The 19053-nt window shown below is 43.0% G+C and overlaps 1 protein-coding gene across 7 annotated transcripts in view; it reads left to right on the top strand.

The window, feature by feature from the left end:
• The window catches only part of ABL1 (ABL proto-oncogene 1, non-receptor tyrosine kinase), a 119972-nt gene that overhangs the window by 39498 nt on the left and 61421 nt on the right, over window positions 1-19053 (top strand). Inside the window, exons 2-3 of one of the 7 annotated variants that reach the window (XM_050926094.1) lie at window positions 13124-13221; window positions 17594-17675. The exons of 3 other annotated variants lie outside the window; for them this stretch is intronic. In XM_050926094.1, the coding sequence (XP_050782051.1) occupies window positions 13124-13221; window positions 17594-17675 (180 nt within the window). Of the gene's footprint in view, window positions 1-13123; window positions 13222-17593; window positions 17676-19053 lie in introns of those variants that run through there. 3 more of the 7 variants (XM_050926096.1, XM_050926093.1, XM_050926098.1) reach the window with 3 other exon arrangements.

Raw genomic sequence — 19053 nt, 5'->3', positions numbered from 1 at the left:
ACCATCCTTCCTTTCGGCCTATTCACGGCCCCTAGGGTGTTTACCAAATGCATGGCTGTGGTGGCTGCCTCTTTTCATTGACAACGGGTCCAGGTGTTCCCATATCTCAATGACTGGCTTATTCGGGGTCTCTCCAGGAATCAGGTGCAGTCTCGTGTTCAGCTCACCATGAACATCTTCAATCGGCTGGGCCTCCTGCTCAAAGTCATGAAATCCACTCTGGTACCAACCCAGAGGATAGAATTCATAGGAGTAGTATTAGACGCAGGCCTAGCCTGGGCAATTCTTCCAGAAGCACGCTTCCAATCCCTGGTGAACAATGTCCACAGCCTGCAAAGCTTCCCGACCTCGACTGTGAAAACATACCTATGCCTCCTGGGACACATGGCCTCTTGCACATCTGTGACCAGGTACGCCAGACTGCGATTACATCCACTTCAGTCCTGGCTATCAACAGTATACTGCCCGAGTCGGGACAGCTTGAGCATGGTGGTTACCATCCTGCTAGGTGTATTAGCCTCTCTAGTCTGGTAGCTGGACCCCAAATCAGTGTGCGAAGGGGTGCCATTTCACGCCCTGCAGCCCTCCATGTCCTTAGTCACGGATGCGTCATTCCTGGGATGGGGAGCCAACCTCTGGAACCTCCATACTCAGGGGCTATGGTCGGCAGGAGAGTTATCCCAGCACATCAACGTACGGGAACTCAAAGCAGTGCGCCTGGCATGTCAAGCATTCCGAGAGCACATTCAAGGCCGTTGTGTTGCAGTCCTCACAGACAACACTATGACCATGTTTTACATCAACAAGCAAGGGGGAGCCCGGTCGTCCCCCCTCTATCAGGAGGCCATTTGTGTGTGGGAATTCTGCATAGCCAACTTGATCCATCTGGTGGTGTTTTCTCCCATGGGTCCAGAACACCTTAGCGGACCACCTCTGCAGATCATTCCAGGCTCACAAGTGGTTGGTTCGCCCGGACGTCATCCACTCTGTCTTCCTGAAGTGGGGCTTTCCCCGGTAGACCTATTCGCCTCTCGCAAGAATTGGAAATGCCAGATGTTCTGCTCTCTCCAAGGGTGCTCTCTGGGTTCCCTGTTGGACGCCTTCCTAATTCAGTGGAAGGATCACCTGTGCTATGCCTTTCCTCCATTTCTGCTGGTGCATAGGGTCCTAATTAAGCTGCGTAGGGACAGCTGGTCGCTCCGGTGTGTCCCAGACAGCCCTGATATACCACTCTCCTAGAGCTTTTGGTGGACACACCGATTCCACTCCCGCTGTGGCCAGACCTGATCACTCAGGATCAGGGTTGACTCTGTCATCCTGACCTGCAGTCTCTCCACCTCACAGCGTGTGGATGCTGCTTGGCTAAATCAGTCTGAGCTGTGCTGTTCTCACTCAGTCTAGAAGATCCATTTGGGTAGCAGGAAGCCCTCCACCAGGTCCACATACTTAGCCCAGTGGAAGCATTTTTCCTGCTGATGCACCCAGAATTATACGACCCCTCTGTAGGCATCAGTACCTATCATCTTGGACTACTTCCTGTCCTTAAAACTGCAGGACTTGGCAATATCTTCAATCAGGGTGCAGCTTTCTACCCGGGTGTAAACAGGCGCTCAGTCTTCTCCAATCCCATGGTCAGCAGGTTTCTCAATGGGTTGGAGTGCTTGTTCCCATGAATTCGACAACCGATCCCTACGTGGGTCCTAACCTGGTCCTATCCAGACTCATGGGTGCCCCATTCGAGGTGATGGCCACCTGCTCACTCCTGTACCTTTCCTGGAAGACAGCCTTCCTCGTAGCTATCACCTCGGCGAGGCATGTGTCTGAGCTCAGGGAGCTCACGTCAGAACCACCATATATGGTGTTCCACAAGGACAACTTACAGCTGCGATCCCACCTGGCCTTCCTCCCTAAGGTGGTGTCTGCCTTCCATGTCAACCAGGACATATTCCTCCCTGTCTTCTACCCGAGGCCGCACACCTCTTGATGGGAGCAACAGCTGCACTCCCTAGACGTTCACAGGGCCCTGGCCTTCTACATGGAGAGAATGAAACCTTCAGGAAAACATCACAGCTGTTTGTTGCTGTGGCAGACTGGATGAAGGGCCTTCCGGTCTCCTCCCAGCGCATCTTGTCCTGGATCACATCATGCATCTGTGTGTGCTATGACTTGGTTGGTGCCCCATCTACACACCTTACCGCCCACTCCACACGGGCTCAGGCTTCATCCTCTGCTTTCCTGGCGCATGTGCCCATTCAGGAGATATGTAGGGCAGCGACTTGGTCATCCGTGCATACCTTCGCCGCCCACTATGCGATAGTGCAGTAGTCCAGGGGTGATGCTGCATTTGGTTCAGGGGTCCTTCGCTCTGTGACATCTCACTCCGACCCCACCGCCTAGGTAAGTCTTGGGAGTCACCTAATTGGAATCGATATGAGCAAGCACTTGAAGAAGAAAAGACGGTTACTCACCTTTGTAACTGTTCTTCAAGATGTGTTGCTCATATCCATTCCAAACCCACCCTCCTTCCCCTCTGTTGGAGTAGCGGGTAAGAAGGAACTGAGGGAGCGCTGGGTCAGCCGGGGCATATATCTGGCGCCATAAATGCGCCACTCCAAGGGGTGCCTCAGACGACCTACCGAGTGTTGCTAGGGTAAAAATCTGATGATTGTGCATGTGGCGCACGCACACCTAATTGGAATGGTTATGAGCAACACATCTTGAAGAACAACCGTTACAAAGGTGAGTAACTGTCTTTTTAGGCACCTAAATAAGTATCCTGATTTTCAAAGGAGGGAGCTGCTGGTGATGGAACGAGTCACTCACCTGGGATTTGAAAACTTCTGTTCACACCCTGATCCAGGCTTTCTTGACATCTTTTAGCTTTCAGGCTCCCTCATTCAGCGCCCAAGGATAGAGAATCAAAGGGAATGGGTTTTTGTTGGGGAAAAGTCATAATATGTTAGCTACTATCTAGTCTAGTATGACTTTCATGTATTGGATATCATGTGTCGTTACTCACATAAGGAATCATTTTCTTTCTGAGCAGGAGAATGCTGTCCCATTCTGTAATATTTTTTTTTCTATATCCTCCAATTTGATTAGGAGGAACTAGCAAGCATATGTTTAACTGGACAACTCCAAGCAAATGAGAGGTGCATTCTGCAGGGTTGCCATCACCTCTGGAACTTTAATTTTTGTGCAGAGGGCGATTACCCTACTACTTTCATTTTTCTTGAGGGAGAATTTCTTTTTAGCTGCCACTGGTGTTACTATTTCACTTCATCTTCTACACTCTTCTGTTTATCTTCTGTTCAGTCCTTCTCCCCTGCCATTTTGTTTTTCATCTCACTTCATTCTGCTCTCCCAATATAGTTTGTGTCTCTCTCCCAGGTCATCCCAACAGCAGAAGAAAAACAGCATTGCAGTTCATTCATGCCCGTGCTTCTGTACCGGAGCAGTTTGCTGGCTGTTTCAGCATTTATGAAACTATCTTGGATGGTGCTAGTCTCATTAATTTCATGCTGTTGGTGCCAGGAGAGCCCTACTAGCAAATACAGTCCTGGAGCAAATCTGCAATCTCAGGAATTTAGGATCAAATTACTTGAGATCCTACAATCTTGTGTGCTTAAGAATGGTTACCATGCCAGAGGACTGGTGTTATGTCAATTACAGTGCAATATCCTGCACCGTGTCAGTAAAATCAGAAAAGCGCAGAGCTTTCTGAAATTTATATATGCCTCACATGACTCTAGATGGCAAGAATAAGTGTCTAAAAAGTAAGGGCTAAGTCTCAGCTGGTGTAAATCAGTGTCATTCAATTGAAATCCATGGAGGGACACTGATTTACATTAGCTGAGGATCTTGGCCCCAAGATTTTTATTTATATATGAAAAGTTCTCAATTTTTTTAAATTTCCCAAACTCCCAGGACTGGTGCCATTAAATTTCTGGAACATCAGTGTAACTGGGATTCCAGTTTTTGGAATCCCAAGATCCGATTCTCTTACGCTGGATGATTGAGGAGCACAGATACAAGCATACCGATGGCCAGTTCAGCAGGGTTTTCTCACTTAGGTAGGGTCCAGATTGCAGGAGGGCAGAAAAAACCTGGGATTCCTGTGACCCTGCAAGAGCAGTTTTCATAGGTTTACATTCTATTTGACTCCAGACAGAAATTCGTCCCCATTAAAATTACAGGAATTTTCTTTTTGTAGCCTAAGATCCACACAAACCTACCCTGATGATGTCCAGAGCCTGTCCTCTGATAATAGAGGATAGCTATCTTTAACTTGCCCCTCTGTTTCTAGCATCACTATATTCTCTGTCTATGCAAAGACTACTGTCTGCAGCGTCTCTTTTTCAGCTGCTGTTTTTGGACAGCATCAGTTCTTTGCTCCTGACTTAATGTTATGAAAAGAACAAAAGAAGATGAGTGGGCGGAGAAGTCCTGTAACTGCAATGGCACGTGATTGAAGTGTACCAGACTTACTCCTCCTGGTTGGGACTTACTTCATCTTTGCGGAGTTTCTAGGTTAGAGAATGTTACTTAGAAAATGGATCTTGTCTGTATGGTTGCAGAAGGTTCTGGGATTGTCAGTTTTCCCACAGTGTATCTAATGAGGTAAAGTTTCTCTGAGCCCTGTATTTCCCAGCAGCATCAGGTTCACCAGTCTGAAATGCCCATTTCATGAAGTTTATTCTCAGTTGCCAGGTAGTGTCTCATCCCTCTCTGACTACTTGAAATGTGTAGTTTTAGGTATGTTTGGAATCTATATGTTGTTGCTAGAATAGGGCAGTATACTATCCCTGCAATAGAGTGAGGTGACTTATAATTGGGATAGAATTGTATTTTAGTTCTGCTCATCCCATTTGTCTCAGGTAGGCAAATAAATAGCCCTTCAGTTTAAGACCAGTGCTGCTGCAATGAGCTGAAAGCACAGACAATCATGCCATTGCCCTGTCATTAGAACCCAAGTAATACACGTCCACAGGATGCCTGAATTTTCTCTTCTCTCTTTTGCACTCTGTTACTAAACTGATCCCTTGAAGTATTAACAAGTCATCCAGATCTGAAATCAAAATCAGTTACTGATCACTGATGTCAGTGAAACAGTTCCCCGTCACTGGGACATGATGACTTTCTTTGGCCTGCAGGGCTGCCAGGTGAGTGAAAGTCGATCTGGAGTTGTGGAGTGAGTGGAAATAGCGTGGCCGGAGACATGTGTATGCAATTTGTTCAGATGAGTCAAGTGGCAGCCATGGCAACTGAGATAAACAGAGGAAAAGATACTGAAAAAGCAGCAATAGCTTCATTTTAATAGCATAGCCATTATTCCAAACTGTTCAGATGTTTACCAGGAAAGCTCAGCCTTCCTGCAAGGTGGTCTCCTCCCTCCAGCTTGCTTATGCTTTAAAGTCCTGGGATTAGATTGCTTCTCGAGTAAAGTGCTCTGGGCCAAATTCCTCAGTTCCTCTTTGAGCAAAAACACCCTTTGACTTCAGATGATGATTTTCTTGAGTCAGGCTTGCAGAATATGGCTCTCTGTTTCCACCTCTGGGATCTAAATGTTCTTTATAAAATTTTCTTCTTCTCAGAGTCCACTTTTCTAAAATATCACATGTAATTTGGCAGTTTGTTGTCCCTGCTTGGGTGAGACTTGAGACCATACTGTTAATGGAGATGAACCCACCTCCTAAGTGTGGAGTGTTTTGCTATCTAAATGTCATTCCTGATGTGAAACTGAAAGAGGTAAACCACACCACAACTGTACTCAATGTTTGAATTTAGAAGGGACTTCAATTTTCATTAGTGGCAGCCCCTGGACCATCAAAATCATATCTGTAAACACGGTTAATTTAAATGAATGTTCTGATCAGAATGGATCTGGAAGGATTTAAAAAAAAATTCCTTTAAATCATTACAGGACTACTAGTGTCCTCATAGTTTATGAAAGGAGTTTCCTTTAGCTTAAGATGTAAGCAATAGATGAAGAATAAAAAATATGTTGACTTAAACTTGATCTTAAGTGACATAATCATTAGTATATACCCAGGTTTATGGGACTTGTTTAGTATTGAAGTACCAAACTGCAGCCACAACTGGGGTTTTATACTGTGTGTAGTCTGCACCTAATACATTTGAGTACCTGTGTTGTTGATGACAAAGGTGACAGGCCTGAAACTTCACCAATTCCGATTTGTTGATTTTAAATGATGCTAATAATCCTTCTAGCCTCGAGCTGAGTGGATTCACAGAGCTATCAAAGTTACCTTACAGCACTGATGCTCCTCTTCCTTAGCCCTTGACTCAGAGGAAGTTGTTGTTTCACCTTGTCAGGTTGCTCCCAGAGAAACTTTATATTACCCAATCCCTTCATGTTTCTCTCTTGCCTTTGGACCTTCTCTTGAAATACTTGAGTGCTTCAGGCACTTCAGTTTAATCGTTTGTATTACAGTAAACCCTAGAGGCCCAACCGAGATCGATAGCTCTTTGGTATTTAGGTGCTGTACAAACTCATAGTAAGAGACAGTAAATGTGCTGAGGATTGCATGATCAAATAGACAAGGTGGACAAAAAGTAGGAAGGGAAATAGAGCCCAGGTCTTTTGACTTTCATTCCAGTGCCCTATACACTAGACCACCCTGTGTCCATATAAATGATCCTCATGCCTTCTCTGATTGATTGGAGTTGCATCATTTTATAAGGCTACGGTTGTGGTGTATACTCATACTAAATTCCTCCCAAGGGTGGTGGTGGTGGTGATCCACCTCCATGAATCACGCTTTCCAATATTTTTCTCATCACTGTCCTCAGTTAGCCTTGCTTTACAAACTAGATTTGAAAATGTCCCTTGAGTTTTGACTGGAAAAGACGTAAGTCTTTAAGCATTGAGAAAATCCATTCAATTTTTGTTGTTTGACACCACCATGCTGTGCTCATGTCAGAGAGTTGCATGTGTATTTCTAACTGCATTTCTCCTCTGTATTGCTTTAAAGGTGGGCGAGAAGACTCCAGATTGAGTTAACTGCAGAAATACATAAGTATCCCAGTAATCAGGATGTGGGGAGGGGGATGCCAGGCATATAGGTTTTAAACTTGACTTAGAAGTATATACGTTTACGTCTAGTACGTCTGCTACTTAGTTTTGAGTTGGTTGCCCCAGAATATATCATTCTGGGTTACTGCAGATTCTGAGAAAATGAGTGGTTGCATGAAGGTGTGAGGCTCTTGTAGGTGAATAGTTTTCATTTTTCAGTTTCTTACAAAGCAGTTTCTAACTTTCACCAGCATCTGGCATTTTAGAGTGCTGCATTCTGGGGCACTGAACTCAGAACAAAGCAGCAGGTCTAATGGAAGATTAAGAAGAGTTTTTAAAAAGCCACAGTCATTTTAAATGTATTTATTCTAAAAATCCTTCCTTTCTTCATTGCTCGGTGTTCAACTTCTTGACACTTTTGATGTTGATGTTGTTGTTTGCTAGTTATGCAGTCACCACAGAGTCTTCCTGAGTAGACAAGACCTGAAGTTCTCATGTAAGAAACAAGCAGAATCTAAAACTTGTCAGTCCTTTATATATAGTAAAGCAGCAAACAAAAAGCAAAAGCCCAGTATTTTTCTCCCTTTGCTGTTCACCGCAGGCAAGAATTCTTACACCTGAGATATAGTGAGTAGAGGAGAGAAGCATGAAAAATTCAATAAAGGGAAGTGCATAGGATTTAATCTCTCTCCACTGAAGATTCCACCTCCCTCCCACTAAATTCACTTCCTGAGGACTTGACAGGACTTCCACAGAACCCACCCATCAATATGTCTCCCTAGTCCACCAGAAAGGTGACTGTTGAGGGGCACAAGGCACAGTGCTTCCTCCATGCACAGGACTGCCTGCTTCTTCTCCCTGCTTCACTGATGAGTAGAGTGAGAAACCAGGACCCTCTCTCTGACACATCAATGCAGAGAACTCAGGACAGGCCCAGTAAGTTTACGGAAGGATTTGAAGAGCAGGCACGAGTTGATGAGCGAGTACTATGGGCATGGGAGAAGTGCAATTGGAATGGCGACCTACTCAGCCCCCCACAAGAGAAGCTAGGGCGAGAGGATGGATATGAGGTCACTGGGTGGATGGCCAAGATGGTTAGGTGTTTCAGGACCCGTAGGGCCATTTTTTAACAGGATTTAGGATTCAAAATGAAAACCTGAACATTCCTTGTAATGTTTCCCAATAAAAGTGCCACTGATCAATAAGTTTCCAGTAAAGGAAGGAACTTCACTGCTCCCTGCCTGATGGGGACAATGCCTGCTCAACAAGATCACCCGGATTATCTGGCTCTTCAGCGGCCAACTTTTGACTGGAAACGTTTGCAGCCTGTTTTGAAGTTGTGCAGAAAAGCACACTTGCGTCATCCAGAAAATGCAATGAGTCAGTGCAGTCCCAAGGGACCTGTAACAGCCCCGAACAGAAACTTGGAAAAGGAAATAGGGATGGATTTAAAGATACAGTATTTTTGATTACTGCTTTGTTTAGGGATGTTATGCTGAATTCACAAAAATGTGTTGGTGACAAAGAAGTTTAATAGCGCCTTTACCATTCTATAAATGAAGCTTTACAACATGATGATCCTCCCAGGGGCAGGGTGTGGAGCTGGAAGAGGGTGTTAAACTTGTTATACTTGCTAATATACTCAGCATTTTGGTATTCAGGAAATCTCTGTAATTTGTCTTAATCATTTCTCTGCCATTGCAGGGGCCTCTGGCCCTCCTGATCTCTGCCTGTGGCACATAATAGTCTAGTCCCCTGACGGGCTGTACTACTTTGGTCTAATTTCGGTTGTTGGGTTTAGTGTGTGGTTACTGGGTGCTATTGGTGGCCTGTAAGATGCAGGCAGTCAGACTGGATGATCTGATGGTCGCTTCTGGCCCTACACTTTATAATAGGCGTGTTTTGGTATGTAAATGAATGACGGGAGGCAGGGTGCAAGAAGGACAAATGGGCAGTCCTTTGGCTTACCATTTTCTCCTCCATCCCTCCTTAACTTTTTCCATCCACCTTCAAATGTGGAACTATTTTTGCAATGTACGTAACGAGGCTGAGGCACTATGGGGCTAAGCTATGTTACAGAGCCATAGTACAGCTCTGTAAAGAAGTACATAATTCCGTACCATGGTTACAGCAGCACATGATGCTGTTGCTTGAGGCACCACTGTTTATGGTGTCCCCAACACAAGAGCATTTGCTGTTTGCATGAGCTCTTGCTCCTCTTTACATCCTTCCTCTGTCTAGCCAGAGGGGTTAGATGCCACTTCCTTCAGATGCAGTTGCAAATGTTGGCTCATGAGAGCTCATTTAAGGGATTTGACCTTCAAGGGTTGAGCGGACTGCTACTTAAGCACTCCCAGTCCCTGCAGCTAGAGAGGGTGAGGGACCCATGATTTTATCCCTCTGATTGCATTCTCAGTGCATTATTTATTATATTTCATTTTATTTACAGGCTTTCTTATGATGCTCATCACTGTAGTCTCTGAGTACCGCACAGACATAAGCGAATTTATCCTTGCAACACCTCTGATGTAGGCAAGTATGATCCTCATATTACAGATGGGGAAACTAAGGCATGAAAAGGTTCAGTGAGTTGCTTGAGGTCAAAGGTAGGCAGGAAGACTGGCAGAGCAAGGAATTGAACTCAGGTCTCTAGAGTCCCAGTCCAGTGGCCTAGCCACAAGATCATCCTGCCTCTAATTATGCTGCCACCTAGCATGTATTAGCAAGCCTTTCCTAACTCTCACTGACAGGGAGACCTATTGCAAGTTAGCAAGTAAATTAAGAAATGCTATAAAAATAATTTGACAAGCATAATTTAGTTTAATTTCTGATTAAGATAGGTTGGTTGCTGTAGCAAAAAAGCAGGAGAGTCATAATTTGAGTTTTAAAAAGTCAGTGTTTGTCGTGGAAAATCATTAGAAAAGACAAATTCTTTAATAAAACAAACAGTTCTTTAAAGCCATTTAATAATTGTAAATGCTTTTTTTTTTTTTTAAAGCCCACTCCAGTGGACACTTGAGACAAATTTGTAATAATTCATGGTGCAGTTGTTCCTCATATCTGGCTTGATGAGAAGACAAAGACCGTGATTTTATTATGAACACCAAAAAAAAAATGACTTTTAGAGGTTAGGGAAGTTGTTGTCATGGCAAATACATAGCCACAGTGATAAATACTTTATATAATTGTATACTAGTAAATGTGCTCTAGCATATTTTGTAAATGTAATGAAGTTCTAATAATATAAGACCTCCATTGGAGCACTGTTGCTGCTGCTGCTAAATCTTTGATGGTAAGTGGGGAGAGCCTGCAGTCTTTCCAGGTGCAAATTATGGTATCTATTGATTAGCAAAGTGTGGATCTGTGAGGTCCTCTTATGATAGGAAGGGCAAACAGTTTGTAAATTGCCAGTATTCTGACCTCACCACTGACCTTGGACATCAGGTCACAGATTATTAAAAGCCTCATGTGGAGATTGTGGCTGGGGCAGCACACAAGTTGCCCTCCATTTAAACAACAAAAGCAGACATATCACATGTTGCTCCACAAATCCCACTGGCTCCCTATTAATTTAAAATCCAAATTCAGAGGCCTTTTCCTAATTTACAAGGCCCATATTGAGTCCACCTCATTATCCACAGCCCACTGAGACTGTTCCAGCCCATAGAGATGATGGAATACTCCAAGTGTGTTGCTTCCCAGGAGTATGTAGGGGTATGAGGCACCTTGCTGCCAGCTGTGTTTAGCATGAGGAAGTGTTGTCTCTGTTTGCTGTGGATCAGCTCCCTGAAACCAGCAGCCTCTGGAAACACAAGCACTACCTTTCAGCCCTCCAGAGGCCTCATTGTCTATGTACAGGTTAGTGATAGGGATTTACCAGTCCCATAGTCCTCTGAGAATCCCTCTGAAGTGCTCAGCCACTGTTGCACTGAATGCTCGCAGAACTCTGATTTGCTGCTCCCAAGGAATACTATACCCCAGCTTGCAAGATTCAACTTAGGACCACCACTCAGCTTAACACAGCATATATATATATATAGAGAGAGAGAGAGGGAGAAAAAGCAAAATAAATTTATTATCAAAGCACAGATACTTAAGTGATAGGGAGTTAAGAATATTGGACACACACATGACAGAATCACAGTATGCTTTCTAGACCTTAAACGTAACTAGCAAGGTATTCTATCTTCTACCAGATGCTTACATCATGTCCAGTGTTTTCAACCAGTTTGGCTGAGATCCCGTCTCATTTAAGATCAAGCCTCCTGGCAGCTTGTCCTCACAGACTGAAGGAATAACTGGGGTTTCATCTGCACCCCCTAAACAGGATAACCTCTACTGTTGGTGTTTGTTCCTCCAGCCCCAGAAATCTACTGATTAGCATTTTGTTAAGATTATAAATGGGCATCCATTGTGAACCATATAATACTTAATATCCACATGACCTGCTAGAGTGGGATGAGCATCTCTTCCCACCTGCCTGACTGGATGTATGGATCACCTTTCAGTCACTTGCCTTAACTCATCAACCTAAAGAACATAATTTTTAGTCTGTATACCTCTCTTCACATATTTTCTGTACATACATCTTGCCGTGATTATGATGATGAACGTGACACAGGCTTTCGTTAGAGATCTTACTTGCCATTCTTCAGTGGACTAGAAGGTAGATGCCAGATCCCGGGGATTTCTGTATCCATATGTATCCCTGTGCGGTCTGTCAACTGGCATCAAGAGGTTCTTGGGTCACCTCAAGAGTAAGGCTCTTTCACTGTTGGGGAAGACTATTCTTGGTACAACTTCATCAGTTGAAATTTTGCTGGAGATCAGAGTGAGATCAAATCTGACTGTTCAGATCAAAATGTAAGGCATTGTTGGCAAAGCCGTTCTCCAGAACAGAATAACTTCTTTCCAAAACACTAAAAAACCCCAACTCTCTGAGGAGCAGAGAGAGAACTTAGTGGAAGCTTTGGTCCTTGTTAAATAAGACTTAGAACTTCAGGGAGCTTAAGGGAGTTAACCATGGTATTTGGACTCCAAACTCCCTTAGGCACCTTTGAAAATCCCATGTAAGTGGTAGACCCTTAATACTTAGATATGAAGGTGATGTGCATTTCATAGGAGTTTCACAGATAGATATTTCCCCTCTGCCCCTTAAATTCATCAGCATATTTTCCGGCTCACTCCCCATACCTATCTAAAACTAGACTAGACTTATTTCTAAACCTCATGTTTTGCCACAGTCCCTCTGCCCTTAACTCGTTTCAAATCCCACCTCTTTTGAATACCTGGCACGTGACCCCAACACACACACACACACACACACACACACTCTCTCTCTCTCTCTCTAATAAAACAATCTAAATTTCTACTTGCTGGGCTTTATAGTTTTTCTGTCATCATTGATTCTCTGAATCTTTGTCCATTTCAAATGTTTATCCCTGTCCTATCAAATGTACAGATACTCTCTTTTGGATATACCAATCTCCTGTACTTATACTGTGTTATCAACATTACAAAAAATATTATACTATCAGTTTTGTGATTGTACTTTCATATTGAAATGTGTGTACATCAGAGACTGGGTTTAACCGTCATGCTGAATTCATATAATCATACAACCTTAATTGCTCATTTTGACTGAGGAGTGATCTGGAGTGCAGGAGTGCATATGCAGCTCTATATGACTTTTTTATGTTTTTGGAGCAGAAATTAAAAATGTATAAATTGAGATTTATATAAGTAATTGAAATATACTTTCACCTTCTGTGAAAGGTTTTTCTTACACCTAAAGCCGAATGTCAAATCTGACCTCATGTTAATCAAAACTATTTCATTACATCATAGCTGTGCCATTTGACTTTGATGGTTGATGCTTGAATTTATGTTGGAGCCATTAAATTTATCTCTGCTTAAAAATCTTCTGGCCTTAAAACATGTTGGCATGTAAATGTAAAAATATAGGTATTCTCCTGGCCTCCTCTTTGCAGGAGGTTTTGGTGAAAACAAATGAATCACAGCTTTCATTTCCGTCGTCATCCTTACTTGGTTTCCCGAGTGAAATGATTAATGGTTCTCTCTTCACAGCTGCAGTGCTTGATTACAGTCTGACTGCATTGGTGAGCCATACAGAAATACTTTTCAAGTTAATTGGACATTATCTGCTCCAGATCACAGGACTCGGGGTATGTACAGATGCAGTTGCCAGTAGGAAGCCCTGATGTAATAGGCAAGAACTGGGAGAATTCCCTATGGATAGTAACTTTGCCACTCTTTGGTCAGTGGTTCTTGGGTCACCATTAGTATTGTGCAGGTAAATATTTGGATAGCTTAAGGTATATATAACGCTGTCAATACCACACTCATAATAGAGACCGCAGACCAGGGAAATAACCCTCTTCCTACCCTGATGAACCAAGGAATGCACCCCACCCATGTACTTATTTGCTACACCGATACTGACTTGGACTCTTAATACCCAAGCCCACTTATCCACTGAAGCTCAAACTCCCATACCCAATCTGGGTCTATGCTGGTTATCTGATGTGTATGTATCTCTTCATCCTTGTAACAGATACCTGTAATGCCTCATAACTCAAGCCTGACCCCAGATGTACAGTATCTTCCCTCTTAACTTATGTATATTTAATTTTAAGCATTAACTTTAATAATTTTTTTATATCTTTAAAATGCTACAGTGGCTCAGTTCCTGCTCTGCAGCTACACCACTGTAGCCCTGCAGTCTAGACACTCACTACAGCAACAGGAGGGGTTCTCCCATTGCTGTAGTTAATCCATCTCCGTGAGAGGCAGTAGCTAGGTTGACGGAAGAATTCTTCTGTCGACCTAGCACTCTCTGTGCTCGGGGTTAGGTTGGATTTTTCACACCTCTAAGGGGCATAGCTACGCTGATGTACATTGTCAGTGTAGACCAGCCCTTAATATCTGAGGCTTGACGACATCCATTGTGAAGAGATTCTACAGAGTGATAAACGTAAGAATTGTTATAGTGGATCAGAGCAGTGGTGTATCTTGTCTCTGACAGCGGCCAATGCCAGCTGCTACAGAGGAACGTGGCAAGAAATCCTATGGTAAGGCATTATGGGATACCCGGCAGTGTACCACCATAGAGCTATTATTCATGTTAAAAGCAAGGGATAATTATCCAAATGTTGTAATCCAGCTAGTTTTCAGCATCCAGTCTCAGATGGCATTGACCCTTAATACAGCTGGTTTCACTTAATACATTTTGTTTAAACAAACCCTGTTCCTGGAAGTGGGTTCAGAATAGGCTGTTCCTCATAGCTGTTCTAGCTTCTTATAATATCATAAGAAAAAGCAAACATGAAGAGAGCAGACTCTGAAAAGGGCATTGTGAAATCAGTATTGACAAGCATTTGTGGAAGCCTTTGTATTTTCCAATTAACTGGTTGCCATTTAATTGACTTCCTAAAATCTTCAAGAATGAAGTGGACTAGAGCAGTTGTCATTACAGTACAAAATCCACCAAATTTCTTTTTAGTCCTCAGCGTATGTTTATCAAATTCAGACCTTGGAGAGCCCAATACATTTATATAGAACAGCTTGCTGTCTGAAGTTTAATAGATCTGCTTTCCACTTTTCCCCATGACATTGTTTTCTAGGGGTTCTTACATATGAAAATCTTCCCTCCCTCTTTAGATACAAAAGAAGCATTTTCATAAGAGAAACAGGCAGTTATCCTTGGATTTCGGATCCTCTGATTGTCTGCTGCAATTTATAAATCTGTAGGCTTTTTGAAGCGTACGCAGTGTTTGTTACAACATAATTCATTTAAGCTCGTATTGTTCTTTATATCCTGTTCTGTGTCATAGTCACGTAGCCGTGGCAAGAAGTATGTTAACTTTTTAAAAATAAAAATTCCATTTGAGAAGTAGATAGCAGAAAGTTTTCTTTCAGCTGGAACCTGGCATGCAGTGCAATACTTAATATTTCTAATGCTTCCCGAGCCTATAACGCCTTGCCTCCGTGAATTTCAAAGCACTTTAACAGTTGTTAATGAAACAGAGAGGGCAATTGATTTGCTTAAAGGCACACAGGAAGTCTGTGGCAGAGCTGGGAGTAGAACCCAGGTCACTTGACTCCTAGTTTTATGCTTATTTCATAAATCTGTTTTTCTTAAAACCATGTCCTATTTGGGGATTGACAATCTAGGCAACAAAGAGCCAAATTCTCTAACTTTTTAGAAACAACCTAGCTGATCTTCACAACAGTCCTGTGAAGGTGCCAGCTGACTAAGGATTCAGTGCAGGTTTGATTTTTTTTAAAAATGATATATCACTTAAATCTGCAAACATTTCCCTCTTTTATTAGATCAGGTTAAAAACATAAATGGTATGTTACATGATTTAAATGCTTTTTACTTCAGATCTCCAACAGTTTTCAACAGCCCACACTAGGCAAAGTGCTGGCTTCATCCCTCCTTGACTCCAGAAGTTTTCTAGTAAATTTCTATTCTCCGTCTATTCTCCGTCCTCTCCTATTCCTTAGGCGGAATGTTTTTGAAATGGGATCCCCTGGCACCCTTAATAAATCTCCCTTAAGATGTACTAGATGTCACTCTATGAAAATCCTCTGGACATCTTCCAGGTGTACAGTCTTATAAAGGATCTGAGCTGAACCACTAAAGCAAGGAAGTCCAGACCTGAGGCTTAACAGAGCAGTTGTCCTTAACTCTGGATTTCCTCATTTTAGTTGGTGTAACTCAGAACCTTTATTTCTTCATAATGTTGCGTTTTTTTCTTTTCCCAGGAATACCTTGAGACAATGTGCCCAGTTGGGCTTTGCACATAGTGGAACTGAAGTACAGTGAATCATTATAATATATGACCCAATGTTAAATCTGTATTGTAACATTGGGCTTTAAATGCCATATAAGACATGCAAACCATCCATCCTAGAGGGATTGTGTGGCACTGGAAAGAAGGGGCCTGTAAACTCAGGCACGAGATTCAAAATAAGCAGTTGTATTTGCAGTAAAGCCACGCCATTAAAGCCGAAATAGTAAAAGTTGATGTATAATTAGAAACTGCTTTGTAGCCCCACATTGCACAGGTTACACTGCTCTCTGTCATTTCTTCAGACACTCAGGAAAAGCATGATAAATATCCATCCTTTTGTAGCATGTTGGCAGGGAGATGAATACACTCAGCTTCACAATGCATTGAACATTGTATTTCTGAGAACATTTTAAAGATCATTCTTAATGGAAGAAATGAAAGGTGAGAGAATTATAAAGAATCCGTTTTCCTGGTAGAAGTCAGTGTTTCTCTCTGCTTGTCATGGTTAAATTGAATGCATGCGATCTATTGTTATCCAGTGGCGTTAACTTGACAGAACATCATTCTGAGCACTCCAGATGTTTGGCTTTGGAAGAGAACTTAAGAGAAGTGTGTGTTTTGGGTGGGGGGGATTCGACGCACCCAGACAGTTCTTGAGCTACAGTCAAGGAGTGTGTATTGCAGTTTGGGGGTGGAAGTTGTGCAAAGGAGCCCTTAAGCCACCTTTGTGTGCTGTCCTTCCGATGGCAAGCTGTGCTGGGTTAGTTCCCAGAGCCTCTGTTTCAGTAGCTGTAGATTGCGGGAATATAGGGACACTCTTGGTTCTCCCCCTTCCAACAGCCTTTCCATTTCGTCAACTACAGACGGGGTGGTGTAAGAGCCATTATGGCAGCTCTGTCATTGGAGGATTCCCCTATGCAGAGGGAGTTGTCCAGGGGAACAAAGACACCATTAGTGCAGTTTTGCATCTACAGTGCTTCACAAAGCTACCCCAGTGCTGCTGAGGACCTGACCCATTGTGTGCTGTGCTAATTTTTAATCATGTTCAGAACTAAATTAACTATTTAAAAAGCCAAATATACCTGATGCACGTCTTTCCCACCAGTAGTTAAAATCTGTAGGCTCATTTGTCCATATACCTGGATTTGTGATAGCCTTTTAAGGATGTTAGTATAGGTGATACATGTTAAGAACAGCAAGAAAGCATTAATGAAAGCATACACTAGTGGTTTACAGCCTTTCCAGAAATGAGTTTCTGCAGTTTACCAGAGCTTCATGTCACTGGCATAAAAACTAGAATAAATATGCATTGTATTTTGATGAGAGACGGAAAAAAGCTGTGCATTTATTTATGGAATTGTCATATATATGAAACTTTTAGACAATATCTGCAGGGATAGTTGCAGGTGGCACTCCTCATTTGAAAACAGGTCTCTCATATGTAAGTACTTCCAAAGAGGTTTTAATAAATAGCAGCCCTCTCACAGATCTGGATTTCAGTCACACAGCTCTCTAGAAATTCAAGCAATTTCCTTCACCATACTTGGATTGGAGCAATGTAAGTCACTCTAGTCTAGCTGAACTTTGGATGCAGCTTCTTGTGATTCAGATGGAAGTAGGTCTGTAAACACCACAAATGTTTTATCCCCTTCCAATTCTCTGAACGGTTGATCAAATGAGTCTTAATCCTTCTTAGTCCGTTCATATTGCAGTGACTATCAGTCTCATGTTTCTGTAGGATTTGTGGGCAAATCTACAAGCAGGATGCTGGCAGCTGCACTCAAAGGTCCATGCTTCCTCGCCTCCTTCAGCTGCAGCAGGTAAAGGTTCCCTACTTTGAAGTCCAATATTTTTAAATATTGGAAAATAATATTTTCTCAGCTGTGTGAAAGCCAGGAAGTGGCTTCAGACTGACAGAGAGGGGGAGTCCTACAGAGCCAGGGGCGGCTCCAGGCCCCAGCATGCCAAGCATGTGGTTGGGGCAGCATGCCGCGAGGGGCGCTCTGCCAGTCGCCAAGAGGGTGGCAGGCAGGTTGCCTTCGGCGGCATGCTTGCGGAGGATCCGCTGGTCCCGCGGCTTTGGTGGACCTCCCGCAGGCGTGCCTGCGGAGGGTCCGCTGGTGGAACTGCGGGACCGACGACCGGCAGATCGCCCCCCACGGCATGACGCCGTGCTTGGGGCGGTGAAATGTTTAGAGCCGCCCCTGTACAGAGCGGTGATCATTGCTGAGTTTCAGAACAGCTTCTCTATCTGCCTGCTGCAGCAATCCCTAAGTGTGCTAGACAGGCTGAACAAAATCAGGAAGTCTCATATACTTTGTACTTACTCTCTCCTTTGTGGGTTGTATACTGTAGAACTAATGGGCCTTTTCCATCTCTAATTTTCGGGATATCCAGCCATTCTGGATAAGCACAGTAGCTGGGAATTTCTACTAAAATGATCAGCAGCAACATAGTTAATACCGTTTGCATATAATTGGTTGTTGAAAATCAGCTCCTCACCATTGAGGCGAATGAATTTAGGTCACCTATGTAAACACCTTGGTTTGAAGATGGCTGCCCACAAATTTAGGAAGAGAGTATTGCACTTGTGTATTCGAAGTTTAGCTTCACTAGACTATTTTTTTAAAAGAATGAATTATTAAATGTCACCAAAAATAGGTGCATCACAGCTGTACATTTTACATTTTAGTCTCGATTGAGTCACTTGATGGTTTCTAAAAAACGGATTTTTGAAATCTTACACAAGTAATTAGAAATAAACTAGTCAGGGAAAATGCCTAGATGCATTGTTCTGAATATTTGATTACTATAAATCTATGAATCAGGTATCCAGAACAATGCATCTATGAATCAGGGATTCAGAACAATGATTTAGGCATTTTACTTGACTAGTTTGTTTAATTGTGTAAGATTTAAAAAATCTTCTTCTCTTGGAAACCATCAAGTTACTCCATTGAGTCTAAAATGTAAGACTTGGCAACTATTATTAGGCCAGCATGGGTGCAGAGTCAGATAACCTCTGGGGTGCCTGATGTTGCCATTCATTTATGCTTCTATACGTTGCTTTATTTTCTGTGTACAATGTGGACTGGAAGAATCTACTATCTTTATTCATACCAACTGCTGTAAACCTCTGACCACATGTAACAGATCTGCCCTGTGAATTTGTCTAATTAATGGCAGACAGGTAGGGAA

Source organism: Gopherus flavomarginatus, chromosome 17, assembly GCF_025201925.1.
Source record: "Gopherus flavomarginatus isolate rGopFla2 chromosome 17, rGopFla2.mat.asm, whole genome shotgun sequence".
Taxonomy (NCBI): Eukaryota; Metazoa; Chordata; order Testudines; family Testudinidae; genus Gopherus; species Gopherus flavomarginatus.
Note: the sequence above shows the minus strand (reverse complement) of the source record. Positions and strands in the feature narration are given on the sequence as shown.